The sequence below is a fragment of the Podarcis erhardii genome (assembly GCF_964252035.2).
Source record: "Podarcis erhardii genome assembly, chromosome: 4".
Taxonomy (NCBI): Eukaryota; Metazoa; Chordata; class Lepidosauria; order Squamata; family Lacertidae; genus Podarcis; species Podarcis erhardii.
The window spans coordinates 79975435-80003187 of NC_138508.1; the positions used below are offsets into that span (position 1 = coordinate 79975435).

At 41.4% G+C, this 27753-nt stretch overlaps 1 protein-coding gene across 1 annotated transcript; it reads left to right on the top strand.

The window, feature by feature from the left end:
- CCDC138 (coiled-coil domain containing 138) lies at positions 1-27002 on the top strand. Its single transcript, XM_081858134.1, has 15 exons — positions 1-657; positions 1551-1611; positions 2538-2676; positions 2872-2969; positions 5215-5393; positions 6058-6216; positions 7606-7725; positions 9015-9092; positions 9180-9287; positions 10921-11085; positions 13699-13815; positions 14527-14719; positions 18504-18680; positions 25328-25466; positions 26753-27002. The coding sequence occupies exons 1-15, from the start codon at positions 592-594 to the stop codon at positions 26922-26924; spliced, it is 1971 nt and encodes a 656-aa protein (XP_081714260.1). The 5' UTR covers positions 1-591; the 3' UTR covers positions 26925-27002.
- The last annotated feature ends 751 nt before the right edge of the window (positions 27003-27753 follow it).

The window sequence follows — 27753 nt, forward strand, 5'->3', positions numbered from 1 at the left end:
GGGATCTATTTATCTAAAATACTTCCGGTTTTTTAGTAAAAGTTATTTGAAAAGAGTTGGACTAGATGACCCCTCCCCCCGAGGGTCATCTAGCCTAACCCCCTGCAATGCCATCTCAGCCAAAAAGCATACAAAGCAAATAGCCATGCAACATATGCTCCAAAAACTTCCAGGTCATGGAGCGGGGAAAGCGCAGAAGTACTTCTGCCAAGTGGAGAATCCTGCTGCGTGGCGGGAGGGGGGTTGAGCTAGATGACCTCAGGAGGTCCCTTCCAACTATACAATCCCAAGGCAGGCAGCTCGCCTCTTCTACATAGAAATGGGACTACCCTCCAGGGAGTTCCCTCCCCTTCCTGCGGCGTCAAAGTGAAACAAGCTGATTCCCCCTCCCGCGGAGGCGGGTGAGGAAAGGAGGGTCTTAGGTCGAGCGCCGCCTTGGAAACAGGGCCGCGCGGCCTCCCGCTCCTCGTTGCCCGTGGCAACCGCGGTAATGAGCGTCTTCGCGCAGGCGCCCTTCGGCCTCGCCTCGGGCCGTTGCTGTGAGTGGCGGAGGCGGCCGCGGGCTGCTTGACTGTCTCTGCCCTTCCTCCAATGGCGGCTTCCGCCGAGCTGAGCCCCTCCGTCGAGCGCTGGAGGAGACGCTACCTGGCCGGACAGGTGGGGCTCCTGCGAGCGGGAATACGTGAGGGAGGGTGGGCTTGCGTGTGTGGAACAGCTGCCCGGACAGGAGGGCAAACTACAAATGCGTGTTCTTCCATTCCCACGAGACGCGGGGTGGGCCAGGAGTGCTGCTGGCTTCCCCCCGTTCTCGTGTAGCACTTTTAATTCCGGACGCTCACCTGTTGGGTTCTTCAGGTGCTGGGGGCTCCCGTCCTCCAGAAAAACTTTCATCCTGCAGACCTAAATGTACGGCGATGAGTTGCTGTTTGTCTTGGGTTGGGAAGCCACTCTGCACATGCCCAGAGGCATGCTCAGGCCCAGAGGGGACCCCTGGCTACTTCCAGCTGTTGAGGGGCCCCTGTCATTAAGCAAACAAACAAAAAGATGCACAAGACATAATAAAACACTTAAACAAAGAGTGAGACTTAATTCGATTTCTTTGTTTGCTTGACAAAGGCTTTCCTAGCCTTTTTCTGTGCGCATACACTAACTGGCAGCTCTAAACCGAGTGTGTGTGTGTGTGTCACATTTGGTCCAACAAAAACAAGTTGTGGAACTTTTTGATAGATATTTGTATTTGTATATTTGTATGAAGACCAGTATTTGAAATGCCTGTCTGTATTTACTCTCCCTTTTTCTTAGTGTTCTCTTGCTATTGTGTGTTTGTGTGTGTGTGTGTCACAAACACACGGTTGGTTAAATATTTTGTTTAAGGGCTGGCTGGCTTAAGGAAAACACTTTTGATTTCTTGTAAAGTTTTAATGGAAAACCCTTTCCTGTTTAAAGGTGAAATGTCACTTCAAAACAATCAAATAAACACACCTTGTGTAGATGTAACAGGCCAGCATATTTTTGATGTTAGTAATTATAGAACAAAATTCTTCTTTTAGAATAATTCTCTGGATGCAGCACAGACCAAATGCAAAAGTAGAAGGTCCCTAATATCTACAGGTATGGCATTTTAAAAGGTGTTTGATCTATTTGTTTAAAAGAATTCTTAAATTTTGATAAGAGAAAGTTAGGAAAATAGAATGGGGATGCAGTCTCTTAGCGCAAGGACGCATTTCTTTTCTTTGGACTTTTCTGTCTGACCTTCCTATGCCTTTTAATCTCTTATTCATTCCTAATTCTTTAGTTTGCAGCCTACAGACAAGTACCCATGCTACTGAATCTAGGAGTTTTAGGTGCAGTAGAAAGTTAATAATTTGGGAGTTTTAGACTGGAATTAAGTCCCACTGAGAAGATATGGTTAGGACGGTGGGCCAGTGCTCCCATGCTAGCTTCTTAACAAACCTGGGAATATCTTTAAGAGCAGGTGGTCTCGATGTTTAAGTCAGAGAGTAGCGTTCTAGTGTGGCAAAGTCTTGTGTTCCTGATCATTGCGCACTCCCTTCCGGGGCTGAAAGCAGTGCGTGTCTCGCCGATCGCCCGTTAGTTGGATGCTTGCAAAATGGTCGCCACCTTTCTCAAACTCATTCACTCTGCTGCATTTCCTATATGAAGTGCTTCTGTCCAACATGCCCAACACAAAAACTCTTATCTCCAATTCTCTATGAGTTGTGGAGGTTGGGGGTGTTTTTCCCCCTTTCCGCTGGCTTTATAAATGCAGCAAAGTGTCTTTTTTGAAGTGAGGAGTGGACAGGTTGCTAATCATTATAATGGCTACATATTAAACCAGTTGCCAATGCTGAAGACTTCCTAGGATTTGCTCCTTCACCCAGAGTTTGCTCTTCCTAGTCCCAGATTTGTGGGGACTGGCTCTTGCAGTTAGATGCATGTTCAAAGTATTAGCAGGGTTTTCAGGTACTCGTGCTGGGTACATTAGCAGGGTGGCTCTGTTTTTCTAATTAGCACAATCCTATATTATTTCCTTGCAGAGAAAATGGACAGCTCACTTGATGATACAATTGCATCGTTACTCAAATGCTCCTCACAGTTAGAATATACTGGCAATAGAAGAAAGCAAAATACAAAGCATTTTTCAGACACTTCAAAGAATGTTAAAAACTTAAGTCGGTAAGAAAACCATTTTACTCTTTGAGCCAGTCTTTTCTTTTCGCTGTAAGCATACCACTGAGTCTCATCATTGTACTCTGGAATAATATATTTTAAGATCTGAAAGTTTTATTGGGTATCTTTCCCACTGTACAAGGAATGTGAACATTGTTTTATACAGTGTGCAGCTTAATGCAATCATTTTGTGTCTATTAGGCAGGGTGATGAGTTGGATTCTCTATATGGCTCAAATCAGCATGACATACAGCCTGAGTTCGTTGGAGATTTTCCCAGAGACACGTATTCAGAATCAGGTAATCACATTCTTATGAATTCTAATACAACTCAAAGGAAATCTCATTTGATAGCCCATTCACAGCCTGAAATTAAATGAAATATGTAACTGGCAGCTCATCTGACTTACTGCATGATTTTTTTCTAGCACATTTACTCCAGGATTGGTAGTGACATCTTATACGAGGTAGTAAGTTACAGTTCAGACTATGCCCCCTCTCTTAATTCACATCTTCACAGGTGAAGTTTTGTGTTAAATTAGTTGGAAAGCATGTGGGTAATTTACCCTCTCTCCCCCCCCCCCATTACATGGATGCAACAGTGGCAATGATTGCTGTGCCAATGGGGGAGGCATCTCTTCCGAATTCCAGACAGGTGGGTGAGTATCCCTTTGTTCTACTATTGAAAGTGTCTTGCCTGGCTGGCCCGTGTTCTTCTACACATGGGCAGCGGAACATAACCCTGTGTTGCTAGCTACATAACAGCTCTTTATGTGCAACAAAGCAATGTATTGGAAGCATTTCTAGTTAACTGCATTTCTTTATTTCCAAAATTTACAACAGTAAGCGTTGCTCTCAGAGGAAGGAGATGAAGCTTTCCCCCCATTTGAGATGAACCAAAGTATACCTCTAGACTGGAGAGCCACTTAGACTTCTGTTCCGACCAAGGCAGAACTATTACTTCTCTTGACTGGGACACTATACATCTGTTGATGCAGCCTAGATTAACGTTAGCTTTTTTGTTGCTGCATCACACTGTTGACTCGTGTTAAGCTTGTCGTCCACTGTGACCCCAATATGCTTTTCATATGTACTGCTGGCAAGCCAGATGTTCCCCACCTTATATTTGTGCGGCTGGTTGTTCCTGCTGAAGTGTAGAGCCTTACATTTGTCCCTATTTAAAGTCATTTTGTTAGTTTTGGCCCAGTTCTTCAATTTGTTGAGGTCATCTTGAATCCCATTTCTGTCTTCGGTGACATTTGCTACCCATCCCAGTGTGGTGTTATCTGCAAATTTGATGAGCACCCCCTCGATACCTTCATCCAAGACAGAACCTTGCAGCACCCTTCTTGTCGCTTTTTTCTAGGATGAAGAGGACCCATTATTAGCACTCTTTGGGTTACAAATCCATCTACACCAATACGAAACAAAAACCTAAAAAACAGGACAGAGAACACAATTCCAATAATCAACTGCAGTCTAAAATGCCTTTGCATACTAGCTGTGATAGCTTTTCAGAGTCTAAAGTGGTAGCCAAACATCTGTCTGCCAAGTAATAAGACATTACAACTTCAGGATGAGATTACATTGAATATCATGATGCTGCTCATTCTGGACTTCTCAACAACATTCAGTAGCTATGGTATCCTGGGTAGGCTCTGCAAGTACAGTGGTACCTCAGGTTACATACGCTTCAGGTTACAAACTCCGCTAACCCAGAAATAGTACCTCGGGTTAAGAACTTTGCTTCAGGATCACGCAGCAGCGGCGCGGCAGCAGCGGGAGGCCCCATTAGCTAAAGTGGTGCTTCAGGTTAAGAACAGTTTCAGGTAAAAAAAAAAAAAAAAAAAAAAAAAAAAAAAAAAGAATGGATCTCCGGAATGAATTAAGTACATAACCAGAGGTATCACTGTAGTAGTTTTGCTCTTACACTGGAGAATTGACTGCAAAAGAAGGTCCTGGGGCTGCTTGGTCCCTAGAGCATTTGTGCAATGGAGCCCCACACACCTTTCAACACGAGAGTGATCATCTGGGGATTGGGAGGGGAGTGTTATCAGTATATTGGTGACACCCAGCTACAGTTCCCCATTACATCTGATTTAAATGAGGCAGAGAACATGCTAAATTGGTGTGTGGGATTAGAAACACTAATGAGAGCCAAGAAATTGAAGCTCAGTCTAGGCAAGGTGGATGATTTGATGGTGGGTGCATCGGTCAACTGGGGTGTGTGTCATCCTTTTCTAGGACAGATTCACAGTTTTCAGGGTGCTCCTAGATATGGCTAGGTAAACCTGTAGATGAGGGCTTTGAAGGTCATTTCAGACAGGTTCACACATTATGTTGATTACTTGATGTATTCTCAACAGAAGTAGAATGGTAGAGTTGGAAGGGACCACAAGGGTCTTCTGGTCCAGCCGCCCTGCAATGCAGGAATCCTTTGCCCAATGCATGGGTTTATGACCCTGAGATTAGCAGTCTCATGCTCTAAACAAAGGAATGGTACACTGAGCTTCTGAGCATGTCTGTGTCTGTTTTCACCCATTAGACATTACTCTGCCATCCAGTTTGACAGTGATCACATCTTGTGATTACGATAGTGGTGGTGAACCAGCAAGAGAGAGTGTGAGAATTCTTGAAACCCAAGAACTAAATGGGAAAAACTTGATACCATCTCATTTCAGTCAAATCTATCGTGAATTATCTATCATACATCAAAAGCTGCAGGTAAAAATTAATAATGATCTATCGGTAGATTTAAAAATAAAAATAAAAATAGTGATTTTAATTTAATGTACATCATGTATGTTTTCACACTGTTCTCTGTCCTGCAGTAGCATGACCTTATTGTTAATATCATGTTTCTGTTTTTCTAATCAACAAATTTTCCTGAATTATTTGATTGTTTAGATGTTGCAGTGCTATAAACATCAATTTTAACCAACGTTTCTAGTTTTATATTATTGAATTTTACATCTGTATATAATTTGAATATTAAAGTATGTAAAATACTATTTCAAACTGAGGAAATTCATTTTTTTTCCAAAGTTTGATCTAGGCTGTCATATAAAAATGAGTAACCTTCAGTACCATATGCAGCTAATGTAGTTATGACTGTGTTACTTTAATTGCTTACTTCAGTCTTCTTTGCTATATACGAGCTTATTAAAACTACCTGCAATGTTACCAGTGATTGGAAAAGATTCAGCTCTGCCCTTTCAGGCCAAAGGTACATTAAGAAAGGAAGGCAGACTAGCGCATCTTTTGTGGAGTAGTCATTTCTTCTGACACTTAATTGCAGGGATGACTTACATTTAAAAAGAAAATGCTGGATTTTATGAAAATTTACTCACAGTACCACAGTTTGTGCTCCTCTTCTATTCTGATGCAGCAAGAAAAATTAGCCCAGGAGGAATATGCTTTAAAACTTGAAAGACGTGAGCGCTGTTTGGCGGAACGAGAGGCCCTGCTTTGTAGACATGAAGCTGCTTTGACCAAGATAAGAAGTGTTGAGGAGGAAGTTCACACAAAATTTCAAATTATGAAAGAGGTATGGTTACTACTAAAAATGCTTCTGTACCAGGGGAAAATGTGTCTGGCTAAAATATTCACAAGTGGGAACTATTCTCACATCTCAGCTAAGCAACTCTCATTACTTGATACGTAGAATTGTAGAGTTGGAAGGGACCCCAAGGGGTATCTGGTCCAACCTCCTGCAATGCGGGAATCTCCACTAAAATATACACAAGCCTTTCTCTAGACGCTGATGTATATTTTGCTCTAGGAGCCTTAGTTTGGTCAGGATCAAATAATGCTAAATACATTACTTTGGGTAAATGAGCCACCATGGCCATGGTGTGTGTGTGTGTGTGTGTGTGTGTGTGTGTGAGAGAGAGAGAGAGAGAGAGAGAGAGAGAGAGAGAAAAAATTGGTGTCCCAGGCTTTTCAGACTTTTCTACCTATGTACTAGCTGAAACCAAAGGGACAAAGCTCTCCTACCCCATAAAAGTGCACCAGAGGAAGACATTCCTTTTTAGGTTACCACTCTGTAATATTCTGTATGCTGTATTGCCGCAAGTAAAATTTCCCCCAGATAATTTATGCGATCATACAAGTTTATACTAAAGGAACAATCTAAATTAAAATAATTGCACTCCTTTATCGCTTACAAGCCACATTCAGTCATATCACAGGGTGATAAGTCAAGATATGAACAAGCTTTGTACACCCACAAGCAGTCACTTTCCTCCTCTTATTCTTGTCAGGCAGGAGACAAGCCTCCCCAGCTCTTGTGAAGGGATGTGTAAAGTGACTGGTTATGGGGGCAGGAAGCTCATACAATCATCCAGATGTAGCCATAGCAGCTAATTATAAAAAGGCATAAGGAAAAGAACTGGAAAACATAACAAGTAGCATTTTGGATGATCAAGAGACATAACATCTGGCTATTTAGGAGGGTGTTCTGAGGAGGGTGACTAGAAAAACAGAAGAATGAGAGGGATTGTATGGCCAAAGCTTAGTCACGGGTAGTATGGTACATAGACATTATCCAGAGAACTGGACAGGAGGTAACTGAAGAGCTTATATCAGAATTTGGACATTCAATATATATGCTTTCATACAATTGGGGATCGATTTCTTTATATTTCACTTGGCACTCCTAAGTCTGAATCTGTACCTGTCTCCTAAGTCTGGCCTGTACCACTGAGCAGGGTAACTTATGTGAGCAGCACAATGACAGATAAGTTCCAGTTTTATCTTCTTTTATATTTTTCTTTTCTTTTCTACCTTACTCATCTTAAGAGTCTTGGATTCACATTATGTCAAGAATGTTGACAGGGTGACTCATAGTTTCAATGTGATTTTGGACCCTTTAAATGCTTTCAAAAACACAAAACTGCCAATCCTTTTCTTTACAAGTTCTTCATTTTGTTTCTAGCAACATGAAGCTGAAATTCAGCAGTTGTCTGAAGCTTTGAAAGAAAAAGCAAAGGAAAACAAAAGGCTTAAATCATCATTCGAAACTTTGAAGGAACTGAATGATGCATTAAGACAACAGGCAAGTGTTTTTTATATTGTATTTTTATGTTGTGAACCGCCCTGAGATCTACAGATGAAGGGCGGTAAGTAAATTTAATAAATTAAAAAATAATAAAGATTAATATACACACAAATCAGGCATTTTAAATGTTATAAACAGAATGTTTTTTGTTAAGTGTTCCAATACTAAATGGTTATTACAGTTTCTGTTAGCTTTATGGTGTGTGGGTGATGCTGGGTAAGAAATATAGTAACCAGAATAGTTAAACGTAATTCACACATTACCTTACGCTAGCCTAGTGTAATACTATCTTATTGAAGAGGTCTTGCAATTATTTAAAAAGCATAGCTGCTGCACCAGAGTGTTTGCACCTAATGTTGTAGTTGCTTTGCTTTTGAATTCAAGTGCTTCTCTCTCTGTCAGCTGTGCATTCCAATGCTTGTGGGTCTCTTAGAGCTTCAACAAACTATAGGGTACCCATCTTTATACTGCAGGTTGGCTACATCTGTTCCGTTTCAGGAGCCTTTGCCCGTTTGGGGGAGCCTTAGCCCATTGTGGCTCTTACAAATATTGACCACACTTTTTTAAAAAAACACCGTACTAGTGCCTGTCAGGCACCCAGAATTTTTAAAGACATGAAGCTCAGAAAGGGCAGGAGCCCCAGATGTGCTTCCACCAGATGAGCCTGTGGCATTGCTGTTCTCAAATTCTGAGACCCAGTGAGACCAGATGCTCCCCAATTCTTATCGTAGTAGGAGGCTACTGCTGCAGGATGGACCTCTAAGGACCTTCCAGTGCAAGGAGGGCTGACAATTGGAAGGCAGCTGTTGGCACTCTATAGTTCCCAGTCTCATTTTGTTTGTTGCTGAAGTTCTGAAGTTCCTTATAACCTGAGCCTTATAACCAGCTGGAATTTTGCCTCGCCTCGCGTTGCCACGGAGCAGGACACTGCTTTTCAAAAACGCCACAGAAAGGATGCCGTCACCCTGAAGTGGTTCGTGTGTCTTTCATCTCGGCACTAAAAAATGATGTGAAAGCATGTTCCTTGGTTTCAGCAAAACTGACTTCTCCATAAATGTGTTTAGAATTGCAGCTGCAAACTCTTGGCAGCTTGTTCTTTGCATATGTAAAGGAGGATAAAGGGGTGCCTCTAGTTCTCTTCATTCTTGCAAGCCATGAAGGGTGGGGAGGACTTACCCAGACAGTTTTATGAGCAAGAGAGGAATTATTTGTGAACCGCCCACTACATAACAGAAATGTTTTATTTATAAGGCTTGGCTCAACATCTTCCACTTCTTCTTTTTTAGCTAAATGACGTAAGTGAGCAAAACAAGAAGTTGGAAGGCCAGTCTCGAAAGGTGCAAGCTCGTTTAGAGAATTTGCAGGTAATATTTCAATATGCTTTGTATTGCTTGTCAGCTTTGCAGGAAAAGAAGTCTAATGTAATTTCTTTTCATTCTGACCCGTTACAGCGGAAGCATGAATTTTTATCCATACAAAAATCTAAAGAAGCTTTCCACACAGCCCAGGAGCGAAAGGTTATCAAACCAGAAAAAACAATAACATCAAAAAGTTACAAAGTAAGCTGTACACTATAGGGGGAAAGGGGAATTCTATATATCTATATTGATAAATGTATCTATATTTATCTATATTTATTGATACTTGTCCAAAGATAAACAAAAGTTCATGCTCAATACAAAGTATCTTTTTATAATACACTGAAGTAAAAGAAATGCTTAATCTATAAAGGAATGGAGGCAGAAAGAAGGAAAGGGGGAAATAAAGGAAGGAAGGAAAAGTGAAAGGAGAGAGAAAGAGAAAAAATTAATAAGAATAATAAGAATAATAAATAACTTTTATTTGTATCCCGTCCTCCCCGGCCAAGACTGGGCTCAGGGCGGCTAACATCAAATATAAACATTGATATAAAATCAAACAATAATTAAATCATCTCTTAAAAACAAGTCAGGATTAAATTAAAATCTGAATTAGATGGCTTTCCGCAGGATTTGGGTTGGGAACAGTAAATTCTCATCAGGCCCAACTGTGTATGCTGATCTTATATGGGCCTGTGAGAATGCTGGGAGGCCTCTTTCGTACTAATTATTATACAAAAAGGGAAGGGGAGTCCTGACCAAATATAAAAAGACTTCTGGTTCCCTGTCCTGCACCTTTGATGTTTTATAGTGCTTTTAGTTCTGTTGGGAGCCGCACAGAGTGACTGGGGAAACCCAGCCAGATGCACGGAGTATAAATAATAAATTATCATCATCTTCATCATCATCATCTAATTATAGAATTCACTCATCAACACCCAACCATTTTATTTTCTCTAAGTCTGTAAGTCGATATTTTTTCAGTAATCAGTTCCAGATTTTACAAGTTCATTTTCTCTTTCTCTTGCATGCACAAGGACATGTTGGTTTGGAACTGCTATATTTTATTGAGAGGGGAGTTGTAGGGTAAATAGTACAGTGGTACCTCAGGTTACATACGCTTCAGGCTACAGACGCTTCAGGTTACAGACTCCGCTAACCCAGAAATAGTACCTCAGGTTAAGAACTTTGCTTCAGGATGAGAACAGAAATTGTGCTCTAGCGGCACTGCAGCAGCGGGAGGCCCCATTAGCTAAAGTGGTGCTTCAGGTTAAGAACAGTTTCAGGTTAAGAACGGACCTCCGGAACAAATTAAGTTCTTAACCCGAGGTACCACTGTACTCTTGAAAACATTCTTTCCAAATATGTTTCCCATTCCAATTAGCTTGGGTTATATTTAGTTTCTGAGAAGACACTGGCTGGGGTTAATTGAAACTGAAAAGGCAAAAAAATGGATTTCTGAAAAGAAGGAACTTATATTGAGAAGAATCCCCCCTCCCCAAAAAAGAATAATAACATACCTCAACAGATGAAGGTACCAGAAATGTGTTTAGAAATGTAATAAGAAATAAAAAATACCTGTACTCCCAGTGTCAATCCTGCAGGAATTCTCATCCATATATATGATGCTGAAATGGAGTAACTTTCCCTTTCTTCAAACCAGTACATCCCCATTATCCCCAGGCAGATTTGCATATGCTCTCAGTGCCCTTGATGCAAGTCAGATGTGTGTTGCAGTGCAGGCGGCACAAGTCAATGCACGCTTTAGATAGCTATCTCATGGTAAAGAACTTCTTCAAACTGTGCCCTAAGAGATTCACTTTTATGTTTGCAGATACCAATTAATTCACACATATATGACCTTTTAACGGTGTTAATGGACTGGATCTCAGATCAGCACCTGAGCAAACTGGTAGCAGAGGAAGAGAAAGCTTCTGAATGTCTTCTGACAGGCGTGCTTGCTTCCAGCAGAAACTACACACAGGAGAAGTGTATCAGGGTAGGGTTCCTTCTTCCTACATCTTGTTTTACAGTAAAACTGCTTGTATTATATTTCGATGTGTGTCTAACAACGCTGTAGGCCCCAGAATTCGTGTTCATTTTCATAATACTGAGCCATGTGCTCTCCAAACCTGAGCTATTCAGGTTCGCAGGGTGTAGTCTGTGATATAACCTTATGTATGATTGCAGCATTTCCATATATACAAACGTTGCTTATCTTGATTTGGATGCTATCCAGACCACTCTGATTAATGCTTTCATATCATTGTATAAAGCTATAAAGGTTGTATCCAAAGTTAGTCATACTAAGTGTAGTTAGTCACATACATTAATTACAGGGGGCCTTTAGTGAGTATGCCTAATGTTGAATGTAATACTTTTTTTTTCCAAGTAGAAGGTGATATAAAATTACAAAACAAAGGTATTTTGTGTATCCTTAAGCTCCAATCCTAAACACTTACCTAGAGTTAGCCTTAATGGACATAGTGTGACTGACTTCTAACGTAGGATTCCCCTGTTAATTCTGTACACATGTGGGACATGTGTTCTATCTACCAGGTTTCATACAGAAACTATTTAAAGCCTATTAATGTCGGAACAACTTCAGACATACTGTTTGTCAGAGGAACACATTTGTGAGCATGTGGAATGTTCGGTCCTTCCGTTGTAGTTGGAAAAATCTTAACTGCAATAAATACTTCATTAACTGGCTTTTGCAATCTCCATTATAATAAACGTTAGCATCTGATCCAGCAATTTGTTCCAGATACAGTAGTTCAAATGCATGCATAGAGATCTGCTGCTCAGAATAGAATAGAATCCCCATTCCCTGCATTAGTGTTACTCTATCAATCGCTTCCTATAATCCCAGATTAATTAGATTTCTATACCACCCTTCATCCAAGGATCACAGGGCAGTTTACAATATACAGTAAAAACACAAAAATACCTACCATAGTAACAAACAGAAGCACCCCACCCCAAACACAGTTTAAAAGGTTATAGGCCTTTTAAATTAGCCAGTGGCCTGGGAGAAGAGGGGTGTCTTTTCCTGGCGCCTAAAGGTGTATAATGAAGGTACCAAGCGAGCCTCCCTGGGGAGAGCATTCCACGTATGGGGAGCCACCACAGAAAAGGACCGCTCTTGTGTTGCCATCCTCTGGACCTTGTGGAGAAGGCACACAAAGAAGGGCCTCCTGTTGTTGTTGTTGTTGTTATTGTTATTATTGTTAATATTATTATTTATTGAATTTATATACCACCCTATACCTGGAGATTATGATTGCATGGTCCAGGTTGGTTCATATGGGGAGAGGCACTCCTGAACTGTTAAAGACTTTATAGGTCAAAACCAGCTCTTTGAATTGGGTCTGGAAACTAATTGGCAGCCAGTGCAGTCGGGCCAGAATTGGCATTATATACTGAAACTGTCTTGCCCTGGTGAGCAACCTGGCCACTGAATTCTGCACCGGCTGAAGCTTCTGAACTGTCTTCAGAGGTAGCCCAACGTATAACGTATTGCCGTAATCTAACCTAGAGGTTAGAATATCCCCTCAATGGGCTATTAAAAAGCAATCCAAGCCCAAGTGTTATGATTTATCATGGCAAAGTAGTGATTAGATGTGGCATGAATACACCTACGATGTAGTGTGTGATCCTAGAATTCTGTCTGATGTAGCTGTTGTTGAGCTTGTTCCTACTTGCATTGGGTAGGTGCCTACAAGGCTCCTATTCCAACAGCTGTTGGCTGACATGTTGTTCCTTGTTCACACCTGGGCATGGAGAAAACACCTGGAGTCAATAGCACCCACACTCTGGAACTGACGGTGCTTTTTCTTCCCTAGTTGTGCTTTGGAAACATCACCTAACACATCACCACCCTTGCTGGTGGTGCCTAACAGAAGCCCATAATAGCCATCCTTGAGCTCTCATGTAAATAAATGCTGCCTACAAGAGTCTCTGTATGCTTCTGTTGCTCACTGGGCCCCTCTCAGATGGCACTCTCTAACAACATTGGGTAGTGTGTTGCCACAATAGCCTATACATGTCATTTGACTACACCATCTCCTTCAACCTGTGGAGCATTCCCCTACATTGCTAATGTACTCAAAAGCCTTACATTGTGATATTAATGATAGCTAACTGTTACTTCTGTGTTCAGAGGCATGTAAGATGCTGGGGACAAACAGCAGCTGCTGCCTGCATGCCTTGTTTGTGCACTCCGAGGAGTATAGAGAGAGGACAGGACTGGGGTTTTTTTCCCCCAATAGTAGAAAAAGGGGAAGTTTCTGCAAAAAAATATTTTATATAGTATTGTCTCTTTCAGAATTCCAAAATTTAAAGGTAGCAATATTAGCATTGACAGTACCATTGAATTTGTCTGAATTACTAAGCAAGGCACGCTCTTGGAACTAAAGAAACATTCATGGTGCTAGTCAGCCAACCATGTTGCTGGTTTTGTCTTTTTTTGCTTAAGTAATTTTTCATGTGGGATTAAGAAGCATGACATGAAAAATATCCACTGGAAATAGCTCGCAAATAGGATCTATCGGTAGGACCCAAATTTTGGAAAGAGAAAAAAAGACAGTAATGATATGTTTGTGTTTTCCAGTTTTTGCCTCTAGTTGCTGAACAGTTTCAGTGGATGCCCTTTGTGAATCCTGACTTGCACATGCATGTGGTTAAATTCATTTACTGGGCTATCAGGCAGTTAGATGGAGGCACACAGGTAAGAAGTATTCACGCAAAGTAGTTCATTTGCATTTAACACTGCTTCTCTGTGGAAGGTCCAATGTTTTACTTGATCCGAATTTGACCCGGAGTTGTTATTTATTATCGTTTATATGTTGGGTAAATTGCTTCCAGTACTAATGTACTTGCGTTCGCAATTCTTTTGCTAGGTAGAAGATTGTTATTTTATTGTGAATAGGATGCCAAAATCAAGAACTTGATATTGCAGGAAAAGCTAGAATTCTAGATTTAACCACAAAACCTTTTCCGGGTTTTAATGTACCTTACTTCCGTGAAATGCATTCATGGCCAGGATAAAGCTGCATTCCATTGAAGTCAGTTATAACAGATTATTAATTCTTTTATGTAGCAGGCTTTTTTATACACCTATTTGAATTTTTGTTGGAGTCTCAAAAGTGCTGCTTTATAGATCATCTGCGAGTGTTCTTCTCTGGGTGCTCTTGCTATCTGAAGTGAATGTCAGTCAGGAAGAGACAGCCTTCTGCATAGTGGCTTATAATATGGTGCTCACATATTGCTTGGTGTACTTTGATATTCCTTTTTCCATCTGGACAATACGTCTCAAATGTAAAGCATTTAAAACATGAATAATGTTGATGAGACTTGTTCAGAGTAAATTAAATGACGTTTGTATTTATCTAGTGGAATGCTATGTTCACTTCATACAGTTTTATTGCTTGTATAACAGTATGCAACAATGACATCAACGATGAGAAGACTGGGTGAAGACCTGTTTAAAGGTGTTGTGCTGAAGGGATGTCAATATATTTCTCCTGAACATACTACCGATCCCAAGCCAAAGTCCGCAGCATTCTTTAAAAGCTCCAATTTGCCTTTAAGACTTGTATCAACCTTAATTATAATCAAAACAGTGACGCAAGGTAAGTTCTACCAATACTTTTGAGGTCTGCATGCAGCATATGGTGTCTCCAACCACTCTTAAACAGCAAACTACAGAAAGATCCCTGTTCCGACTGACTGACCCGTGAAGTAAATTTGATTTATTTATTGAGATATTTCTGTACCACCCTCCATCAACTTGGTTACAGGGCTGTTTATGTCAGAATAAGGCGGTTCAAAACATCAAAGCCATTCTCACAAACATATGGCCTAACCAGCAGTGTCAAAACTCAGAAATCACTTCACCCATCATTCTTTAAAAGCCTGGCAAAAAAAGGTAGGTTAAAGAAACTTGATTTTTAAAAATGGGGTGGGGGCTAAAGTATTTCACTATGTATTTTAAGGGGTAATGGCTGCAGAACTTCTAGATTTTTGCATGTTTGGCAGCCCAAGAAGGCCACAAACATAAACATACAGTATAAGGGCAGTTCTGCTAGATCAGGCCAAAGGTCATTTAGTCCAGAATCTGGTTTTCCACCATATGCCTCTGGGAAGGCCTCCAAGTGGAGCTTGAACAGTAAAAGCTGTTGTTTCCCAGCAAGTGACATTTAGCAAGATAGTGCCTCTGAACAGGGAAGATCTGATGAATATTCATTGTTAGATCTGTCCTCCAAGAGTTTATTTTATCCCCCATTTTTTAAAGCCATTGGCTATCATCCCATCTTGCCGCAGTCAAAGCCATTGTGTTTATGCAAATTGGTACTGTATGTAAAAGGTAAAGGGACCCCTGACAATTAAGTCCAGTCGTGAATGACTCTGGGGTTGTCGCACTCATCTCGCTTTACAGGCCAAGGGAGCCGGCGTTTGTCCGCTTCTGCAGACAGTTTTTCCGGGTCATGTGGCCAGCATGACTAAGCCGCTTCTGGCAAAACCAGAGCAGTGCATGAAAACGCCGTTTACCTTCCCACCAGAGTGGTACCTATTTATCTACTTGCACTGCGTGCTTTCGAACTGCTAAGTTAGCAGAAGCTGGGGCTGAACAACAGGAGCTCACCCCGTCACAGGGATTCGAACCGCCGACCTTTTGATCGGCAAGCCCAAGCGGCACAGTGGTTTAACCCACAGCGCCACTGTATGCAGGCGTGATTAAATTTCAGTGATCACCCATCACATTAGTATTAAATAGAATTTGGATTTTAAAAAAAGTTTTGGAAGAAGCAAGCAAATGATGGGTGGGAGGGAGATCGGGGTAAGATAGTGGATAAGCAGTTGGCGCAAGTGATCTTGGAGATGTGGTTAGAGGCACTGAGTGGTGCTTCTGTATGGAATGGAGAAGCTTCATCCTGTGAATACTGGAATATTTTGGTAGTCACTGTCTGCATGTGTTTGAACTTACTTCCATAACCAGGAAACGATAGAACAGGAGTGGGGAAGCTCTGGCTTTTGTGCCTAATTAGATCTGGCATAGGTCCCAGTTTGGCCTGAGAGGTCATTTTCCCCAGACCATTGCCCACCTGCTCCACACCTGACATCAGGTGTGGGGCAGATGGGGACATGGCTGCCGGTGCCCCGTTGGGAGCCTTCAAGTGCATTCCTGATTAGGCAGAAAGCCTCTCCTGCCAATGCACCATCTACTGATAGGCCAATCCTAGTTGACTTGCCCTCTCCACCAATCACCTGATAGGAACTCAGTTTAAGTGCCCTGGGATTGACCACACAATTGAGTTTCCCCATGTGGAACTCCATAGCCAGCTGGTCCGTGAAAGGGCTTACAAAGAACTGAGCAGCACTGCACTGCTCTTTGAAGCGCCAATAACCAGCTGATCAGCAGTGCTTCAAAGCACCACACAGAGGTTCTTGAAAGGGCCCTCCTTTCAAATTTGGCCTGTGGGTTAGGGCCAGATCTATCTCTCCACCCCCTGTGCTAGATCCTTAGGGCATGGAAAGTTACCAGTCCCCACACCTAGAATCTGTAAATATTGTTTAGTTCGGCTTGCCATTCTGAAGCCATTGAAAACTATTTGTCACAAACATATTACTGATAACGTACCGGTGATCTGTAGGTCATTGATTTCTCCTTAGGTATACTCAAGACAAGGGAGGGCGAACCTGTAGTCTTCCAGGCAGTGTTGGACTACAACTCCCATAAGCCCTGGCCAATGGCTAGCTAGGACTGATGGGAATTGGGTGTTGAACAACACATGGAGGGCTACAGATTCTGCACTCCTGCTCAAGGACAAAATGACGTTTTGGCCAGGAATACTTTCCCACACCTCTTCACCTTTCTACAAAAATAAAACTTGGTTTCTAAGATGGTTATACTTACACCTAAAATATTTAATATACAGAAACTATTCTCTGCCATCTTATTTTAGTGTAGAATCTGTAGATAAAGTAAGAATGAATATACAATATAAAAATGCCAGCATAGATTGGTACATAATTCTAGATGGTTTGTAAGTAATGTTTTTTGCTTTAAAGTCACAATGCAGTAGGGGGCATCCTAATTAAGGTTTTGTAAGTTCAGGCATGATTCAGTTTATGTAATAATCCTTTAACGCAGTAGAATAAGTGTTACTGTGGTTTATTATCATTACCTGAAATCTCCGATATTTACTTTTGATGGAATGCCAACATACCAAAAATAGCAAAGGAAACTTTTTCTCAGTCAAATCATTGGGAAATTAAAGGGGGCTTAAAATGTTTTTAAACTCAGTCAGTAGTGTTTGAACATGAATGCAATAACTGATTACCAAAAAAAAAAAAAAAAAAGTGATTGGGATTTATATAGCTAGTTAGTAAATGCATCTTTGTTCTTGTTTCTCTAAAATTTGGGGCCATCCAGCATAATGCAATGCTCTTCCTTGAATTGTTGAATAAAAGCTGCACAGCAGCAGGTATTCAGAGGAAATTAATGTTACTAATACCTTGTTTATAACTGAATGTTACTAAAGATAGCATTTAACCTTTAAATTTGGAGAAATCATTTCTTTGTGTAGGTTTAGGTTCCAAGCATAGTGAGAAGCGTTCAGCACTGTGAATGCTTTATGAACTTTGGCTTCATAAACAACAACAACTCGGCTTCTGTTACATAAATCTAAATAGGTAAATCCAAAAAGGGCATGAAATGGGTACTATAGGACCTTCTGGCTTCACTGACAACAATTGTTTCCTGTTTGTGCTGCTATTGTTTTCTGTCAGAATAGAAGAAACCGATTTTATTTTTGAAACCTAGGGGTGGTTTGGTTTTTTTAATTGGATTCTTAAAATTTATAGAATGTTTTTTCTTTTAAAAAAATAACCTGGTTAAAATTAAATCTGAATACAAACCATGTTACAGGTCTATGGAGATCTCTGGGCCCTAGGTTGTGTCTAAAACGGTCAAGAGGGATAGTCAGGAATGAGCAAGTTTTTGATTCTAATGATTCTCCCCACCCCTCTTTTTCTCTATGTTTTTATTTTATTTAGATTAATTTTGGATTTAAAAAAAGATATTTGGCATTAAGGTTTGAATCTCTTTTTTATAAACTAATAACATTTATTTAAAATAATAATAAACATTGTAAGGACAGCAAATGTGAAAAATGGAACATTTAATGGTGATTTGATTTAATAAAATATGAGTTGTAAATATGATTTCCTTCTAGTAAAAAAAAAGAATGAATGAGGCTAGGTATTAAATAAGCAACACACTATAAAGACATTTTGTTTTTGATATCTCATTATATCAGTATTGTATAGCATCCTCTTTTGCCTTGCTAGTTTGACCAGTGACCCAAAATAGTGGTGCGGTTTTACTGTTTTCAATTCTAATGCATATTCTAGCTGATTACCTGGCTCAAGCCTTTGATTCCCTTTGCGTGGATCTGAAGACGGATGAAGGGAAGGCCTTGTTTTTGGACTACCAAGCTGTGCCTATTATCTTGAGTCATATAAGAATATCGAGTAAAGGTATTCTTTCCAACGCCGTTGACAGCTTGCTTCAGATGACGACGCAATCCAGTAAGTGTGCTAAGTGATGATCAACATTTTCATACTGCTTTGCTCAGCTTTTTTAAATGGCAGGTTTCCTTTGAATTGGCCGTTTGCTTGGTCGTCTTATTTCAAGTAAGAATCGCTTCCAAGTAAAACAGGCTTTACACCCCCCCAAAAAAAGTGTCTTATTTTTATGCTTTCATTAATGTTTGGTGTAGGCAAGCTAGTAAAAGGGATTATTTTCTGTAGATTTACTGTATTTTTCGCCCTATAGGGTGCACCGGCCCATAGGGCGCACCTAGTTTTTTTTGAGGGGGAATAAAGGGGGGGGGAATTTATTTCCCCCCCAGGTGCGGGGCTGGAGCGAGGAAAGCCCAAGCTTCCCCCGACCCCAGCCCCCAGAACAGGCTGCTATCTGCAAGCCTTGGGAGCCTGGCGGGAACTCCCGCAGGCTCCCAAGGCTTGCGGATAGCTTCCTGAAACCTGGAGAGTGAGAGGGGGCGGTGCGCACCGACCCCTCTCGCTCTCCAGGCTTCAGCGAAAGCCTGCATTCGCTCCATAGGACGCACATACATTTCCCCTTCATTTTTGGAGGGGAAAAAGTGTGTCCTATAGGGTGAAAAATACGGTAATGCTTAGCTTTCTACTTTTCACACTGAGAGAGGAATCAAAGCGAGGAAGAAACCAGTAAGTAGACTTCTCTTTAAAATGCAACAATCCCCTGACTTTCACTTAGCCTGTTGGGTAAAACATGATATGAGTAGGGTAAAGCCCATTCTTCTCCTTTCCCAGAAGACATCTGTCCAACGTGCACAGTAACTTGCCGTAGGAAACGGTCTAGAAAAATAACTGCAAATGATTCACCCATGAATTTAGTGGGAGGATACAATGTTTTATCTTCTTCCTCTTGAAACATCTGTGACTGTACAAAAGGAGTGTATACCGGCCTGAATAACATCTTTGAGATGCCTGATAGAAACCCTATGTGTGTTTCTAACGATTTGTGAGGGAGAGGACTAATCAAGGTTTCACTTGCTGTCCCCAACATCTACCATGCTTCCATGTCCATGCATTGGATATTGTGTTTGAATAGGGATCGTGCATTGTGCTAGTCTCGAATTGCATAGTCTCCACTCCCCTATTCAGTGCTTTTCTAAAAGAAAAAAATGGTGTTGGTACTCACAGTAAAGGCCACACTTTTAACCCTTGAGTACCCTGTAAATTCTTCATTATGTGAGGAGGTTAGACATGCATATATCTGCATGGAGGGGTGTTTTGTATACAAGATTACTTTGTACAGCATATCTCATACAGTGGTACCTTGGGTTAAGTACTTAATTCGTTCCGGAGGTCTGTTCTTAACCTGAAACTGTTCTTAACTTGAAGCACCACTTGAGTTAATGGGGCCTCCTGCTGCTGCTGTGCCGCCGGAGCACGATTTCTGTTCTTATCCTGAAGAAAAGTTCTTAACCTGAAGCACTATTTCTGGGTTAGTGGAGTCTGTAACCTGAAGCGTATGTAACCCGAGGTACCACTGTATAACTTTCTGAATTTGTGAGATATTTACATTGTTACCTGAAAGAATGGGCTATATGATATCCAGTTTTGCCTTGAGTCTATTAGAATGCAGTCGTTTCAGTCTCTCGAACTGCCTGCTCCTGGATAGACTCTTGCACAGAACTAAGTCAGATCCCCAGATGTGCCTCCAACCACATAGAATAATCCTTCTGCATTAAAGACCTGCAGCTAGTTGAGCTAAGAAATGGAGAGCTCTTATGCATTCCTATGCAAACCAGCCTGCTTGATCTTCCACTCAGATAAATCACAGCTTAGGACTCATCCCACGCTTTCTGCCTAGGGTGATTATGCTGTTTTATCTTAACCAGGAAGTATTACTCCTTTTTATCTTCAGCCCCCTACAAAGTAATGTCAGGAGCGCAGTTTTTGTGCACCTTATATGTTGTTGGGTATACTTTCCTTTTATTTCAATCACACAAAATGCCCGGAAGGCATGATAGCTTAGGACCTTTGGTGAAATACAGCTCAGAAGCAAGTCTCCGCGCAGGTAACCAGGACTTCTGACATCACCCATTACCTGGTTTTGTACTGAGTGTTTACTTGATAGGGGGCGGAAGTGAATCCCCCCCCCCCAATCTCTAATGAATGTGCCTGTATGATGCATGTGGTTGTTAACCCTGACAGTTTTTAACATTACAGTGATACCTCGGGTTAAGTACTTAATTCGTTTCGGAGGTCCGTTCTTAACCTGAAACTGTTCTTAACCTGAAGCCCCACTTTAGCTAATGGGGCCTCCTGCTGCCGCCACACGATTTCTGTTCTCATCCTGAAGCAAAGTTCTTAACCTGAGGTACAATTTCTGGGTTAGTGGAGTCTGTAACCTGAAGCGTATGTAACCTGAAGCATATGTAATCTGAGGTACCACTGTATTTTAATGGTTTATTTAGTGTTCTGATGGTCGAATGTGAACTGATGCATTGCAAGCTGTCCTGGTGTTTTAATGCATAATTAAATAAATAAATGATTTTATACTTTGTAGTTTTAAGTGCACACGCGAAACCTCTTGCACGCACACCAAAAACATAGAATGTGGCTTATAGCAAAAATAAAGATCATTAGTGAATGAGTGTGGAGTTAGCCCTGCATTTTGTAGCAAAGTGTGAGTGTTATACATTCAGTAGCAAAAACCTACCATAGCTTTTATTGTTTCCCATGGCTGGAAAACAGCATGGAGATGCAGAGAGGAGCAGAGTCATGCAGAGCAAACTAGATTGGAAAGCAGAGAGACTGGGTGGGCTGTGGAGGATGGAGCTGTCGGAATTTAGGAAACATAAGATTAACTCCACCAACCTTGACTTCTGGGGCAAACAGTGTGAGAGGCAGAGAAGAAAGGCTATTGCAGCAATTATGAAAGGGGAGCGGGGCAACAGCCACAAGACCAGGATCAAGCAGGTTGAAGAGTCATGGAGGGTAGATGGCTGCTGTCTGGGTGAGAGAGTGGCAGATGGAACAGGAGAGACAGTGAATGGCACTGAAAGAGAGGAAACCAGAGGGTGCTCTAATGCCACAAGCCACCAATGGGATGCTGAGGACAATGTAGGGGTCAGTAGACTAGACTCTTCAAGGAATAACAAGGGGCTCTGAGAAACAGAGGACTTGACCTTGGCGGAGCAAGGCCTAAGAAGCTGTGCAGTCAATCTCGTGGAGCATTAGGCTTCTTATTTCTTACAGAAGGGCATCAATGAGGACATTTAAAAGAGCTACCTAGCTAGATGGAACTACCCAGCATCATCTACAAATTAAATCCCACCTTTTTCTTAATTTTTATTTTTATTATGTATTTCGTGTTTTTATATTGCGATTTCATCTTGCAAACCGCCCTGAAACCTGCAAGTATAGGGTGGTATACAAACTTAATAAATAATAATAATAATTCTTAATGGTTTCCCATCGCAGAGCTCCAGATCCAAAAAGGTCACAAACAGCTGAGACCCTTTGGTGCCATCCGTCAAGGTCCCTGGATATAGTCCAGGTGGTTTTGTGCTGGGAAGACTCCTCAACTAAATGTAGCAGATGGAAAGGCCTATATACCTATTTTGGGAGTCCTTTATTGGACCTGCTGTGTGCTAATGCAGCTGCCCTCGCCCTGCCCTTTTACTTGCAGCCCCGCAATGCAGTGTGGAATTTTGGGGTTGATTCTTAAAGCTCTAAAATATATCCCTTTTTCATACAGTCGAAACACCCTCCATTTTTTAGAAGAGAACTATTATACTTGTGTCAAAAATTCTCCTAACAGCCAGAGCCACTAGAGGGCGTGTGCTTGTTTTGAAGCTGCACATGGCCGGAGTTATTAGCTTCTTCAGCTTTTAAAGATCTACTCCACCTGTTGGTATTTCTTTCTACTCTAAATCCCAGTAAAAGGGGTTCTTGGTGGAGGTTAGCAAGAAAATCAGGGCAATGCTTTGCCTTGGGCTTGTTGTGTACACTCCCCCTGCTTCAAGAAGAACACAGTGCCAGGCTCATGCTTCAGGCTGTTTAAAAACATGCACCTGCACAGGGCTTTAGCTGTTTCAAGTTGCTGCACATGTGAGCAATTGAGCACATTACAGGAATTTTGACCGCTGCCTCTTGTTTGGCATGGCTCTTGCACCAGACTCTTGTTAAAAGGTTATAAAGGGCTCAGATCTGTGTAATGGTCTACTAGAACCAAGTGTTGCTTTCCCTTCACAGAACATGGGTGTTAGCCTTGCTTGTTCTGGAATATTGAGCTTCTGGCATTTTTAAAGAACAGTTACCGCTTTTGTTTGTACGATAAAGTGGAAACATGCATGTTCTTAGCCAGATACTTTTCTTCCAAAAGGGTCACATTTTTATTCTTGACTTTGCCAAGGTTGTAGGCAGATGGCTTCTGCTTAGACCAACTTCTGCGTAGCGTTAACTTTGTTTCAAGAGTCTAAATGACAGTATAGGCAGCGCTGCAAGGGTTAATCCATCACATCCTTTACTCTTCTAAAGGGCAGGTGCGAATTTATCTTGAAGAGAAACATTTGAAGCGGGAGCAGAAGAAATAATTTATAGCTTATGTGGGATAAGCAGTGAAACGTCTCTTTAAAGGATTCCCTTCCTTTCCCATCCTGTCTCCCTTTGTAGTCTTCCTTCCGATTATTCATCTAGGATTCTTTTTCTCTTCTAGAAGCCGAGCTCGGCATTCAGCCAATGCAGTGCTGCTCTGTGTAGTGCAAGGCATTGCTGAGCTGTCTGAACTCATGGCTGTTTTCATCTGTCTTGGAGCCTTAAAGAGCTGTTTTCTCTGAATAAAATCTCTCTTCCATGAGAAGCCTGTTTAGTATCTACCATCCTTTTTGTTGTTGTTGTTGTTGTTGTTGTTGTTAATGGCCTTCAATTACTGATGCTGCTTCTTCCTGCTTTAGTGTGCTGCTTTAGATTTTGCTGTCTTTATTAGGATTTGCATTCCTATAGCATCAAAAAAACAAAGATCATGACCACTGGGCCCATCACCTCCTGGCAAATAGAAGGGGAAGAAATGGAGGCAGTGAGAGATTTTACTTTCTTGGGCTCCATGATCACTGCAGATGGTGACAGCAGCCACGAAATTAAAAGACGCCTGCTTCTTGGGAAGAAAGCAATGACAAACCAAGACAGCATCTTAGAAAGCAGAGACATCACCTTGCCGACAACGGTCCATATAGTTAAAGTTATGGTTTTCCCAGTAGTGGTGTATGGAAGTGAGAGCTGGACCATAAAGAAGGCTGATCGCTGAAGAATTGATGCTTTTGAATTATGGTGCTGGAGGAGACTCTTGAGAGTCCCATGGACTGCAAGAAGATCAAACCTATCCATTCTGAAGGAAATCAGCCTTGAGTGCTCACTGGAAGGACAGATCCTGAAGCTGAGGCTCCAATACTTTGGCCACCTCATGAGAAGAGAAGACTCCCTGGAAAAGATCCTGATGTTGGGAAAGATGGAAGGCACAAGGAGAAGGGGACGACAGAGGACCAGATGGTTGGATAGTGTTCTCGAAGCTACCAGTATAAGTTTGACCAAACTGCGGGAGACAGTGGAAGACAGGAGTGCCTGGCATGCTCTGGTCCATGGGGTCATGAAGAACTAAACGAATAAACAACAACAGCTGCTAAAATTCCTTGCACCAAGACTTTTGTTTTGCCCAGATTTGTTATCCCAAGGTTGCTCTACCATGAAAACCCTGACCTTTGAGTAAGCTATCCTGGCTACAGCCAATTTTACCCTTCGCCACTGCAATTTGAACATCAAATGCTGCATTGTAGGCGGAGCTGGGTGGGTTGGTAGCAGGACATGTTCCAATAACAAGCTTTGAAGCAGACCATCCCTCTAGAGAGGAAGACGGCTCAAACCATGTCAAGATGTCAACTGATCTCAGCTAAACTAAAGATCAGGGCTTCCATGGTATACTACCTTGCCACAAGTCTGGAAAGTAAACTGGCTGCTCTTCTGGTGTTAAAATTAAAGCATTTGGGCCAAAATAATTTCCAAAAGAGGCTTGAGTAGTTGTGCTGGCCTATTCACGAGACTAGCCAAGAGCATTTAGAATCCAGTTCCTACACTTTCAAACTAAGGAAGATTTACTTCGTTGCACTAAAGAAATGAGAACATATGTAGATGCTTGTTCAGGCTGTTTCCTAACCAAACCAAGAAAATAATCAACCAGAGGTACAGCTTAACAGTGCCAAGCATCTGTCCAGAAACAAGAAAACCCATTTTCACAGCTATTACCCAGCAATCTTTGCTGCTAGATACTAGTGAATCAACCAATCTTTCAGAGAAACGAGTGAGATGGTACATTTCGAAGAAGCCAGTAAGGGCACTACAGATGTAGAATAATTCTACACCTGTCTACACACATTATAATTGATTCTATAATGATTATCGAATCAGTTCATTTTTTCAGCTCCCTCTGCTATGCCAGGATATGTGAAGTTCTCATGTTCTGTACTTAAGGGCTGCAGGGTGCCTGTGCTTGAATCTGAATTTGAGTATTCTTCTAAAGTTGGAAGCTGTGCAATATGCTTTACATGACTAGTTTTATTAATTTGTTTTAAAAACCTTTTTCTTCCTTTTTTCAACTAATTATAATTATTGGTCACTTTATTCTACAGGGTTTTTGCATCCGTTTCTGGAAGCTTGCAGTAATGAGACCTTTTTTCGCACTTGTTCACTGTTGCTTCGAAACCCTAAGCTAGATACACAGATACTGGAAAAACTTAGTATTCTGCTGCAAAAGCTCTCAAAAATTAAGTAAGTCTTGTAAACTTTTTCTTATTATCCTCTCTTTGTCATCTTTTTCAACCCATTGTCAGGTTCTTGCATTGTGTAATAGGCACATTAACTTTATTTTCCCCTCAGCATCATACTAATATTTAAGAGGAAATGATGACAAATGAATTGTGATCTCCACTTGAAAATAATAACTGTAGGTAAAAGTGAGTGGGGTAGGGGAAAGTTCCCAAACTTTCCAATGTAAGCCTTAAAAATCTTTATTTAAGCTAAAGAAATATTTTTAATTATGGTTTTTGAGACAGTATTACCTTAACCACAATTCCACAGTTCATGCTTTGTTAAAATATAATAATTGGTAAACATTTTTGTTAGTTTCAACAAGCTGCCTTCAGAAACTATGGTCTGAAGTTGGCTTTTCTTAAGTGAGCCATAGTTAGTATTAACCATAATTACTGTTAATCACAGATGAAGCCACAGACTGACTGATCAGAGAGCTAAAAGCTTCTAAACTCTTCCTGGCCTTGTGTCTAGGCAGAGCATATGAGCAATGGTTTGCACATGTTTCGCCAAACCAGTGGGTGATAATCCTTCCACCTAGGGGCCAAATGTAGTCCTCTATTCCCCTCTGTCTGGCCCTTAGGATTCTCCTCAGACCATGGCCCATTCCTCAGGCCACATCCCTCACTTCCCTTAATGCCCTCGAGTGCTTTTCTCTCACTGCAATCTGTCTTTGAACTATGATAACATCTGTTGTTTGCGTGGATGGGAGGGTGTGTGTGAGGATAAACCTCTAGCCTTTCTGTGGCTGGAATTTAGCCTACAGTACAACTGTTGCTCCACCCACATTTGCCTCTGGCCACGCCCACTTTTTGCCTCTCACCCTGCTCACTACTGGCATGTGGCCCTCAGAAGTTTGGCTGTGAGGAAATACAGGCCTCACGTTTAAAGTTTCCTCAACCCCTACTCTAAACCATGATCTAGCACAATGTGCAAATTTGGCTGCTGTTGGCAGATGCCATTGTGGGATAATTTGTAGACACCTTTATTTAACAAAAAGTTTTCCATGGCTTTACACCGCTGTTAAGTCCATTTATCTTACAAAGCTTCATAACGAAAACCAAACACATCTCAAATCTACTACAGTATCTGTTAATACTAAGAAAGGCATTTATTTTTACTTCAAACATTTTTCAGATGCTATGTAACTTGTAGTGTTCAGATATAATTGAAATTCTTCCCAGCCTTCAGAGTGATCAAAATGATGTTCCTTCACTGCATAACATTCTTGGAAAATAATCTTACAGGGGCAATAAGAAGATGTTTGAGCTGTTCACGATTCACCTGATGATTCAAGAGCTACAGAGGACAACACATCCAGATCATGCTTTCTTATGTATTAACCTCAACTCAATTCTCTTCAATTTGGGACTGACAAAAAGCAACCCCAAAAGCAATAGTCTAAATGGGAGCCAGTAACAGATTGCATTTTATTAACACGTTTTCTGAAGCGCGTTGATTCTAAATGAATAAATGAAGGGAAAAAATGTCACAATGGACATAATCTTTTATGCCAATACGCTCCTCAAAATAAGCCAAGGACAGTTTGCCATTTTATTGAATACTTGATTTACCCGCCCCCTTTAAATATTGTAAGTTTTACAGTGGCCATGATCCAGAGGGATGTGCACTTTCCCCCTTGCAATAGATAATCTGTGCTGCCAAAGCTGAGAGTGATCTTTGTGTGCAACCCTAACTCTCATGATATGCAGCCCCTTTTGGAAGCAGTTCCTCGTCCATCAATGGCCAAATTATTTAACCTGTGGGGGGTGTCAAATCCTCCCAGGCCAGAAAGTTGTCCCTCCCCACTCCCACCCCTGTTGAAAAACGCTTGCTGCCAAATGTGAGGGTCACCAACTCCTGACCCTCACCCCAGCAGCATAGTGAGAAGATACCCCAGAGATATCTTTTGATGTTGCAGAGGCCTCTTGGATTCTTCTCATTGAGAGAGGATGGTTGCCAGTAGAGAGAAAGAAAGCCTTTGAGTGGTGTTGGTAAATCTAGAAGCATCTTTGGTCTCTGACCTGCTTTCCAGCTGCCTGACACTTCTTTCAGTAAACTGGGATGGGGAAGTTGATGGAAGTTCGGAGTCCCAACTTTATCTGGAGGATCACAAGTTCCCCACCCTTAAGACAGAACTTCATAACCACACAGAACTCAGACATGGCTGACTTGTGCACCACCTGCTATAGTAGAGAATGCCCTGATCCCATCTTCAAAGTCACACCAGTGAGTTATCCTCTTGTAG

Coding starts and splice junctions, on each gene's coding strand:
- CCDC138 (XM_081858134.1), top strand. CDS start 592: ATGGCGGCTTCCGCCGAGCTGAGCCCCTCCGTCGAGCGCTGGAGGAGA. Junction 2,970..5,214: donor AGACACGTATTCAGAATCAG/GTAATCACATTC, acceptor TTCACCCATTAG/ACATTACTCTGCCATCCAGT. Junction 11,086..13,698: donor CACAGGAGAAGTGTATCAGG/GTAGGGTTCCTT, acceptor TGTGTTTTCCAG/TTTTTGCCTCTAGTTGCTGA.